The 10,864-nt window shown below is 43.3% G+C and overlaps 1 protein-coding gene across 4 annotated transcripts in view; it reads right to left on the bottom strand.

The window, feature by feature from the left end:
* STK39 (serine/threonine kinase 39) overlaps positions 1-7,337 on the bottom strand; it is a 102,200-nt gene extending 94,863 nt beyond the window's left edge. For 2 of the 4 annotated variants that reach the window (XM_033007892.2, XM_033007893.2), the window contains exon 1: positions 6,177-7,337. In XM_033007892.2, coding sequence (XP_032863783.2) covers positions 6,177-6,297 — 121 coding nt within the window. In that variant the 5' untranslated portion in view covers positions 6,298-7,337. Of the gene's footprint in view, positions 1-4,715; positions 4,818-6,176 lie in introns of those variants that run through there. The other 2 variants (XM_033007891.2, XM_042784300.1) reach the window with 2 other exon arrangements.
* Positions 7,338-10,864: the final 3,527 nt, after the last annotated feature.

Genomic DNA, 10,864 nt, shown 5'->3' on the forward strand with positions numbered 1-10,864 from the left:
TGCAATCCCTTCAAATTTCTACACGCTCACCAGCAGAACTGCTCCTTTTCTAGCACTCAAGCAATTTCAGTGGAGCCAAGATTTTCCAGGTCTCAGGTTTTGGACCTTATCTGTAGGAAGAACTTGGATGGGAGAGAGAAAGCATAGGGCCAGGAGGGCCAAGCATAAAGGAGGTAGGCAGATTCCAAAAGCAGAAAAGCATAGCATACTTTTTGTAAATTATCATTACACAGCACCAGCCAACTGCCTGATGTGTTTATTACGTGTTCCTTTACCCTTCCAGTTAACAAATTAACTTTAAAACAAGCTTTATTTGCTGGTTACTTGCAATCGTGAGAACCTCAAAGCAAGTTATGGATAAATATATATTTTTTGCTATTTTCATGCCAGTCAGGTTATTGTAAAATAATTAATCTTCTTCCTGGCAAGTCTGAATTCCAATTGCATGAGTTAATTTTTTTTTTTTAAGTCACTAAATTATATAACAAAGTTTGATCACTGAATCACTTAGAAAGCCTAACCTCTTTGAAGCAATGAAAACTACAGCCTTGTCTCCAATCAGGGAACTTCTAATGCAGAAAGTTCATTTTCGTTTAAAAAAAGCCAAGACAGAGATCCCTTCACCAACACAATTACTATCATGCGGAGACGAGGCGAATAATTAACAACTACGAGCTCTGAACAGCCTCATTAGCAGCACAGCACTGTGAGTGTTCTACAAGGTATTTTTAAATTGCACCATGACCATCTTTACTCTGACAACTGAATTGAAAGCCACTCCTTTTTAAAATACTAAATAGGGATTTAACATTTCTACAGTTTCTTCAGATAGTTATTAGACAACAGAAAATCTTGACCAATTATTTCCCAAAATGTAAAATTTTAATTTACAAAATAATAAACTCTTCCTGTCAAGCTACAGTTGTATTAAGTTATGGTTAATGTTATGAAGGATATATTTAATATGTGCATGTACAACATGCTTAGGCTGCTGTGGTAACTTTTAAGATTTATTGGTACGGAATAGAATTTGCTTTGGAGTATAATTAAGGCAGGCACATATTTCTTTTACACAATTAAGATCTTCAGTAGTGTTAAGTATTACTTATCAAATTATGCAGCCTCTTATGCAAGAATTCTAGGGGGGTTTGAAATAAATCTCTGCAAGAGCAAATATCAAAGTTTACCATAGCTTTAGTTGCTAGTGTGGTATTTCACTGAGCACAGTCAGATCTAATTTGCAGCATGTACATAAAAACTAGTGCAAAAGAAAGCCCTTCAACTGTTTTTTCCACTCAAAAAAAAAAAAAAATCCTGATTAAGTACAGGGGTAAAGGTGTAAGAAATTTTGAAATGTGTGAATGAGACACAAGCGTCTGATTACCAGTACAACACAGAACTATAATGTTACCTCTAACTATAGAGAGGCTTTTCAAAACAGCGTACACCATGCTTACAAACTTGAACATCAATTCCTAAGCATCATAATCAGAGACCTCTCTACAAAGTCAAAGATCTCTGATTACAACAAATATAGGAGAGTCTATTCTCTGTCAGACAAAGAGCCATTAGCAATACACATGGGGGGGGGGGGGGGGGGGGGGGGGGCCTCGAAGTAAATAACATTCCACAGAAACACCAACAAAGACCCCAGAGCCATTCATGAAACAGTGGCTCCCAGGCTGCTTATTGTAAGAACTATAAAATCAAAACAGTCTCGAATGGTAACCTGTTATACTCAAAATCCCAACACATTTGACTTAGCAACACTGCGCCTTATGAGGCAACAAACCACAAGATATTTCTGAGCTCAAAGTTAGAAAGACAAAACTGGATGAAAGCATCAGTTCAACTAAGGTAACGTTTTTTATGAGTTGCAGGCAATACAGATAATCCATCATGCAGCAGTAACCCTTTATTTTCCAATTAATTCTGGCTGTTTTCTAGCCGAATTAATTTTCCAAGTCAGCTGCAGCAAGAAAGATGAAAATATAATTTTATAATGAAAGCTAGCACCCAGCTTAATCACGAGATAATCCACTGCTTCTCTGTAACAGAATCTTCCTTCCACAATTATCAACACAGGCTGACATTAAGTTACATCTAGCAGAAGAGCATCAACTCCAATGTAGTTTTCCAAAAACAAGTCAAAGCCACTTGTTCATATCAATTTAAGAAACCTTTTTAAAAACAAAACAACAAAAAAAACCCACAAAAAACCCCACAAATAACAATAATAATAAAAAAACACCAACAGCAAAACAACCTAGATTTAATGCTGCTTTGTCTCATCCATGTGATGTAGAGCTCATTACAATTTGAAAGGTACAAATACAACTTTAGCACTATTCAGTTTTCAGGTTTTTACATTGATTACCATTTAAACGTTTGTTCTGTGAGGATTTTTATTGCTTCTGAGGAGGAAAAAAACTCACATATGTAACTGACAAATTCAGAGAAATCTATTTCAGTTATTTTATTCAGAATACTTGGTTATAAACCCAAACTGAATAAGAACATCTCTCACAGCATTGCTTTTATTAGCTTTTTTTTTTTAATCTAAGTTATATCCATCTTACAGAAGAAAAGCCCAACACATACATTAAAATCCACCGCACATTTTAACTTAATGCATTAAAATCATAGGAGGAGATCTCCCAGGTCTTCACTAAATTAAATCTGGCTCTCCCTTAGTAGCAATTACATTTCTTATCTCTGTAACTCCAACCGGAAGGTTGCTTTGGATCCTCCTATCCTAGGGTAGCAATCCACTTCTAACTTCCAAATGGGTATGTGTACGGACAGCCCATATCAATCTGATTTAATGTAAGAATTTCCTCTCCTCTTAAGTCTCTAACCTATACGTTTACAGGTAGCAACCAGAACTGTTTCTTCCTGCTCCAGGAAAGATTTGTATATAGGCATTAATAGGAAGAGCCTCTTCCTTGCATCAGATCTATCAATCACGCAGCCATGCAGCAAGTCAAACAGGGAACCTGATCTGACAGAAAACTAACCCAGCAGAAGAGCTAGTTCTCTGTCAGTTCAATGCGATCCTTTCAACAGCTGCCTGTTAAAGCAGATTAAATGTATCATGAAACTGCACACCAAGAGTTTACAAAGAACTGGCTAGCCACCTTAAAAATAAAGCAAACATAGAATAATATCTCATAAGAAGCACTCCTTAAAGCCAGCATTTTCTCTTTAACTGACACTTGAATCTCCCATCCATCGCAAAGGACGCCAAAGCTGAAATCTATATCATGTGGCCTTGGTTTTCAAAGTAGCATTTGGCTAGACACAGATGAGCAACAAGAAAAGGTCACATTCTCACACAGAAAAAGAGCAGAACTTCTCCAACCTACTAAATCCACGGGATGAAGACAGCCCACGTGACTGAATGATGGTCATTTTATGATCACCACCAAAACTTTTAAAAGCCCCCTAAACCAAGCCACTGAAGTCATTCAGCATCTGTGTTTTAGTTACCATAAAGCCTATTCTGTTGGGAAGTGTTGTGATTGGCCATCCTGGTATACCTCATCCTGTGTACCTTTCCTCCTCCAAAGCCCACAAAGATGCTTCAATATGTTGTTATTTTCCTCATTTAACTGGCAAAGGGCTGTTGAAACTGAACCCATCCCTGAAGACACTACCCAGTTCCTCAGGGAGATGTAGGTAGTGCTTTCCAGAGGTGAAGGGCTCTGTTTCAGTAAGTGGTAACTACTCACGTTCACAATGCAATTAACCCTGCCATGGCTGCTGCAAAGGGATATAAATTGCTGCTGACCCAAGTTCAGACTGTATCATTCTCCCCTTGCTCAGGTATAAAAAAAGATGCTTTAAGAGTCCCATACTATGTTCACGAAGAACAACAACATTCATCCACCATCTCCAAAATTATAGCCACATTTGTTCAAAAGCATAGAATTTATAAGGGTGGGGGGGGGGGGGGGTGAGGAAGTGGAGTAGGTTGTGTTTGTTTTTTTACTAATTTTAATAGAATCTAGACTAAATTTAATCTCATAGTGGGTCTCCTATAAGACGACAAATCAAGGGTGTTAATGATAAAAAAAAAAAGACATATTTGACTAAACACAAGATTTTTAAGTCAAGTGGTACAAAAAAAAAAAATCTCAGCGAGTTTGAAAGTAATGTAAGCAACCGAAGCTTAGTGAAAGTTCAACTGAAGTCACACAAGCTCAGTGTGTCCAAGAACCTCATTCAATATAACCTGACCTCAATTTTCTCACTAGGCATTCACTTTAGTTAAATAATATCAACACTTAATAGCACCAGTAGTTAACTAGCAATAACGTTTCTCTACAGATAGGTCATTTGCTACTCCAATTTAGCATCCACCTGTACAGTGGATGTATGCTTATATATCAATATTTATAAATATATTTTATGTATCAAAAGATAACCTTTTAAGTGGAAAGAAAAAAGTGGAAAGGATTTTCTAAATTAAACTCTCACCCAGGCATTCTACAGATACTGCAACATAAAAGAACTACTATTCAAATAACTCATGTGACTCATGTCACACCCTAGATATGGATTAATCCAACACCTTCAAGGCCTTTTTTACCTTAGAAGAGGGATTTACTCCTCAGCAAAGATACATCTTATGCTAGTAGAATTGCTTTCATTTGGCTAATTTAGTTCTATTCCCCAGACTGAGTAAGACAAAGTCCTCTGGCCAGTAAACTCACGCCCATGGTGGGGCCTCCTCCAGCAGCACTTGCTTGATGCTGAGCACCAGTCTGGTTCAAGCCAGCCACCTCCAGGGACCTGAACCCTCATCCCTCCATAGTCCCTTTTCACAGCCTAGGAAGTGCAAACAAAAACACAAAGGCACCACCTGGGTCAACAGAAAGCCATCCCATTTTAAGGAAGTAGTACTATTTTGTTTCTGCCTATGGAAAATAAAAAGCTTAATGACAAAGCAGAGTACACACAATTTACAACCCAGATCAATAACACGAAGTTCAGGCTATCATCAGCCTGACAACAATTAGCAATTGCTGTGTAATACTGAAGATAGCAAGCAGTATCAGCAGACAAAACTACTGGATTTTCTTGATTTAAGTGGCCTCGTTCATAAGGAATAGCAATCCCAGTCTTGAAGTTGGCCTTTGCCATCTGCAGTATTGTAAAATGTTGGATACAAATAAAAGCAAGTCTTCCCAAAGTAATTCATTAGCAACAAGCAACATCTAGGTCAGGAGACAAAAACTTTCCATCACCCACGCTGTTAACAACAGTCACCTTTTCACACAGTGAAATTCAAAATAATCCAATCCAAATATAGGGGATGGAGACTGAACACATCTGATCTTCATTAGCTGGACACATGAACGAAGCACTGAAGCGCACTACCAGAAAGCCCCCTCCCCACAGGGACGTGGGGAGGGGAACGGCAGATGGGTTAAACCTCACATGGCAAACCGGCACAAAAGCAGGTTGGCTGGGGTGAAATAAAGCTGTAATCCCCCACCAGCCGTATGTGCCACCGACTGGCACGGGGAGCTGCGCCGAGGGGTATGAGAAGATGGGGGCAAGATTAAACAGTGAGGGAGAAGATGTGGGGATTTAAATATATGTACTTTAAAAAAATAAATAAATAAAAGGAAGTCACTACAATAGTAGCGGATCTAGGGTGAGATTTGCCTTCCCCATGAAACCGCCGGAAAAATGCAGAGTAATGTGAGCGGATGCATGCACATGTGTGCATCCACTGACACACAGGTCTACAGGCACACAAAGCCCAGAGAGCGCGTATGCAGAGTTGCCAAGGTCCCAGCGCAAACCAGCGGGTCAGGACGCCGGTGCCGGGGATGACGAGGCAGCGGCAGGGGCGCGGGGGGCGGCGGCAGCTTGGGCCGGGCCGGGCCGGGCCGGGCCGCACCGGGAGGGGCGCGGCGGGTTCTAGAAGGAGCCGCCGCCCCCCGGGGCCGCGCCGCCCGCCCGCTGCCGGGCGGATAAAGTTTGCAGCAGCCGGCGGCGGCGCCACTGCAGTGCTGGGCGCATCCGCCGCAGTGAGCGAGCCCCAGCCTGCGGGAGGATGAACGCCGGTAGGCCCGGAGCCGGCCGGCCGGTTGGCCGCCGCGGCATCCCCTACCTCCGCCTCGCAGCACCCTCCGCCCCCCTCCCCGCTCCCCCGCTCCACTGACCGATAACCTCCTGCAGCTCGTAGGCGTCCCTGCAGATGGGCCAGCCGACAGCCGGGGCGGCGGGCGCGGGCGCCGGCTGGGTGGGCTGGACGTGGACCGGCGACTCGCCCTGCTCCGCCATGATGCTGCCAGAGCACCCAGGCACCCGACGACCTTCTTCAAACTTCCCTTCCAGCAACACCTTTCGGCTCCGCTCCCGCCCTCCCTCCCTCCCCGCGCAGCCGGCCGCCCGGCGGAGGGAGGAGGCAGGGCACCGAGGGGGAGGAGGCAGAGGCGGGCGCCGCCGCCGGCCCCGGCCGCTCGCCCCGCACCGCTGAGGGGAGAGGGAGCGCGGCGGCAGGGCCCGGCGGCCCCCCGGCCCGTCTCGGTGCGCGGCGCCGGCAGAGCGCGGTGGTCGCACCCCCCGCCCCCGCCCTCCCTTCGCGCCTCCGCTTGAGGGGAAGCGCGGGCTGCCCGGCGGGGGCGGCCCCGCTCACCCTGGGGGCTCGCCGCGTTCCCCGGCGCCTCGTAACCTGCCTGCTGGCGGGCTGCGGCTCCGGCCATCTTTCCTGCGCCTTCACCCCCCCGGCTCCGTGGGCGGCTCTCCGCGGCTGGAAGCCCTGCGAGGTCCTGCCGTGGGCGGCGGGCTGAGCGTGTGCCGGCAGACCCCCAGGCTGGGCGGCGGGAAGCCCCCTCGCCCGGCGGGCGTGTGGGAGCACACCTGCCAGGCCGGTCACACAAGCACACCGGCATCCCTGGAGCACTGCTCTCCAGCGTCCAAGGCTGACTGCCGAGAGCTCTGCTGCTGCGAGACCAGTTGTATTTAAATTTGAGGATGCGAAAAAAAGCATCTGTTTTCATCAGTCATGAGGGCTGCGGTCTTGCAAAGTGGTGCAGTCGCCGCCTCACACGAGCTGGCCTTTTCCAGGGAGAGCAGCGGAGCTGCGTTGCATCACCTCAGCGTGGACGCTGCCTGACCTCCTGCCACTGAGAAGGACTCTGCACAATTTAGAAATGTTCCCCATGGCTAACCAGAACCAAGTGGTCTAAACAAATAAGAATCATAATTAAACATTTCTACTGCTTCCCATTACATGAGATGTAAAATTCTGTTGCTCCATGAAACTGCTGTTAATGCTAGTACAGAATTATTTTGTTCCTTTTCACCCTTGTAGTAGTGTCAGTGTCTGTATAATAGCAGGATTTTATTTGCTATGAGATAATTTAGAAAATAGCTCTTTGTGCCGTCTATAGTCTCACTCCGACTTTGAATTCTTTGTATTTTAAGATTTATGGAGATCTGTTAGAGGAGTAGGAAAAGATTTCCATAGATTTTAAAATCTCACTTCCTACTACAGCAGGAATTTAAGGTAACTAGAACTAATAATTAAAATATATGAGCAGGAAAACTTTCATAGTCAGCACTGGTTAAAAGCATAACTGAATCTCATAAATTGTTAGGAAGTATGATAAAGTGTAATTTAAAGTCAAAAAGATACACATAACAAAACCTGTTGGATACTTTATTCAGTCCTAGTTAGGTTCAGGATAACCCTCTTTTACTAACTAAACTTTTGTGTAGCTTATTCAGTGAAGACTTAAAGTTGATAAAAAGTTACTCCAAAAAAAAAAGAAAGCTAGTTACTTCTGTGTTGCTGAGAAAGCTGAGGAAAGTATAAACTCTTCACTGTTGCTTAACATTTCATCAGAAGATGGATCAGCAACTTGCAAATACAGAATCACTGGTACACTAGACTTCCACTTTCTCATATGCAATAGTTAAGCTCAGTATAGAGACCCTTAATAATAGAAAAAAATATTGCACATTTTTGTGCTAAAATAATGAATCCTCTCAATCTTGTTTTTAAAAGCTAGGTAATTAAAATATTTTCATACACACACATTAGAAATTATCTGCTACAAAACTAAAGGTCAGCAAGACTTAGAGGAGGAAGTATTAAATTGTCATTCAATATTAAGCTTAACACCAAGACTAGACAAACTTGTTGTTAGTAGAGAAGACCTTTCTGCCAGCAATAGCATGAAAAAAAATGAGTAATACAGCAACATCACAGGCCAAATCAATCAGCGCAGAAAAATGGGTTACTCACTATTGATGGAAAACAGCCAACTTTTCCATCTGTACTCAGTTGTGGGTGGTAGCAGGGGGGCAGGGGGTGTTTTTAGTTCCTAAGCCATGAATTTCTGTGATGATCCTGCCATATCTCTAAACTGCTGGTTTACATCTGATACCATTATAGTAATTTTTGTCCCACTAATCCTACAACTTAGGGAATTTCTGGAGTGTACCTGTACTGTGCAGTTTGTTGAAATGAGCAGCTTTTGCAGGAAGAACTTTCCAGCATAGCAATTTTAAAAACAGTGGGAGCTGTGGGAAATGTTCCGTGCGTTCAGGGTACAACTCAAGAAAAATATCAGAGCCTCAGAGGCGGATAAGATAATAGAAAAGAAAGCAACAGCAAGACCTTGAAGCGGTTGGTCGGTGCGGGTAGGCCAAGCTGCCTTTGGGAGCAGATCCCCTGCTGGGGACGGAGGAGGAGGAGAGCCCTGCAGTATTGAAGGGCTTTGCTGTTGGAAGCGTTTCAGGCACTCGTTCTTCCACAAGACTTTTCAGACACTGAAAAGAATAGCAATCTGCAGATTTTGTAGATTCCAGAGAAGGAGCTAGGGCTCACTTAAAATCAATATTCTCCGGATTGAAGACTGTTCAAAATGGTCCTGTCCGAACATGGTTTGGCCTGTCCTACTTTGTGAAGACATAGAACTCCCAAGAGATTTTCTGGGTCACTGTGTCCAATCGCCAAATGATTGATTCCAAAGTGGAAAAAGGCTTTACATGGCCAGACTACAATCAAAACTGGCAATATTTAAAACCTGCAGGCCACCATCGGAGAAGAGTTATGCCAATACTCAGATCTTTCAACAGTCCCCAGCAGTACCCTCTGCAGATGGGGGGTGGAGAAAGTTTAGAGCAAAATAACTCAGACTTCATTTCTAGTTTTGAAGGATTTAGACAAGAATAACACTGGTGCTTACAATAACATTTCAGAGCAATTAATTAGCTTTAAACATAAACATACCTATATAAAGTCAAAGACAAGCAGGAGGACTGGAGTTCATAAACAATGGTACATACATTAGTAGCATGCACAAGGGATACCATCCACCCACTCCTTTTTTTCTGAGTAGAAAGGCAGCACATGCAACCTAAACAGCCATATAACCTAGCATAGACTAAACCAGAGGGAGAAGGAACTATCTCTACTACTTCAGAGAAACAAGTAAACTAAACCCATCATCTCTCCCCAAAAATGGCCTAATATTGAAGTTATGACCATCACCTGGTATAGCACAGCTCTCTGCAATTATGTACATAAAGTTTGAAAGCCTCTAATTCAGTAGCAGTGAGGGACGGCTGTGCTTTAAACAACATCATGAGATACGAAGGCTGACACAACAGCAGCTGGTGCTGATGGGAGTAGACTAAATGCTTTCAACCTCCCTTTCTGTTCTAGTGAATGCATAGTTAAATAGGTAACATGCCCATTATTATCACTAGAATGCTTGCTTTCATCAAAGCTTGCAGCTTGGGTTAGTTTCTGCTCACACAGAAGACATGAGAATCTTCTTGACAATTCACGTTACAGAAAGCATCTTAATACACTGGAAAAATCTTTGATTCAGACGTCATTGTCAGCTGTGTTCTTACTAACTCTCACTGAAGTTAATGGCTATCAGAGCATAGTGACCTTACAAAATAAACCACTTCCATTTTTTTCCTAGGTTGAAGGCCTTGATGCCTTTGTCTTTTTGATTCCCACCCCCCCGCCCTTGTAAACCTTTGCAAGCTGTTCCACTCAGCAAATTTACTCCTTAAACTCAGATAGGAAGATTTTGTGCTCTGGATATTAATGATTGCTGAACCAGTAACCATTAATGATTGCTGAACCAGTAACCATATATAATCAAACGGGCCTTTTAATTATTTCTTCATATGTCACTCCCCAAGCTGTTACTGGTCCTTGCAATAGAAACTTCCGTTGCCTTTCTGGTAGGTACAGTCAGTGCCTCAGTACAGGCCACTGTGATTAGTGACTGTTTCTATTAGAAACAGAATGAAGTACTGTTCTCTTTCATGTGAACACCAAACCTTTTTCTTAAGTATTTTCCTATTTGTCCATCATATTTTTCAGGCCACATATGCAGGAAATCCTCACATCTTTGTCTCAACCACTCTGAATGCAAGGGGCCCTGACAGGCATATTGAAGACGTCACTTAAAATAATAGAGCCTATGTGAGCTGCTCTGCAGAGCTGGAGAGCAGATGCAGCCTCAGTCCTGACAGAGCTCGTTCCTCAGTGTCACGGCTAGCATTGCATGGTAGGAACCACTGTTAAGGTAGGTAAGTCTTCACATCCTCCCCATCCAGTTTTTCGGATGAAACCACGAGAATGCATTTTACAGTCAACTTGATCTTGCTACTAAGCCAGCCAGAACTTGAAAATCACCAGCTTAAAAATGACTAGTTCATTCCAGCACCATAAGCACCAGTGGCTCATTATCTCAATTGTGATAGAACACCAATGATTATATGTAGTAGAATTTCTGACAGAGAATGGCCACGATATTTTGTTGCAGGGTTTGGACAATCCAGGCCTGAGATCAGACTGCTAACAACACCTGTGTTA

The sequence above is a fragment of the Tyto alba genome, unplaced genomic scaffold (assembly GCF_018691265.1).
Source record: "Tyto alba isolate M040663 unplaced genomic scaffold, T.alba_DEE_v4.0 Super-Scaffold_7, whole genome shotgun sequence".
NCBI lineage: Eukaryota > Metazoa > Chordata > Aves > Strigiformes > Tytonidae > Tyto > Tyto alba.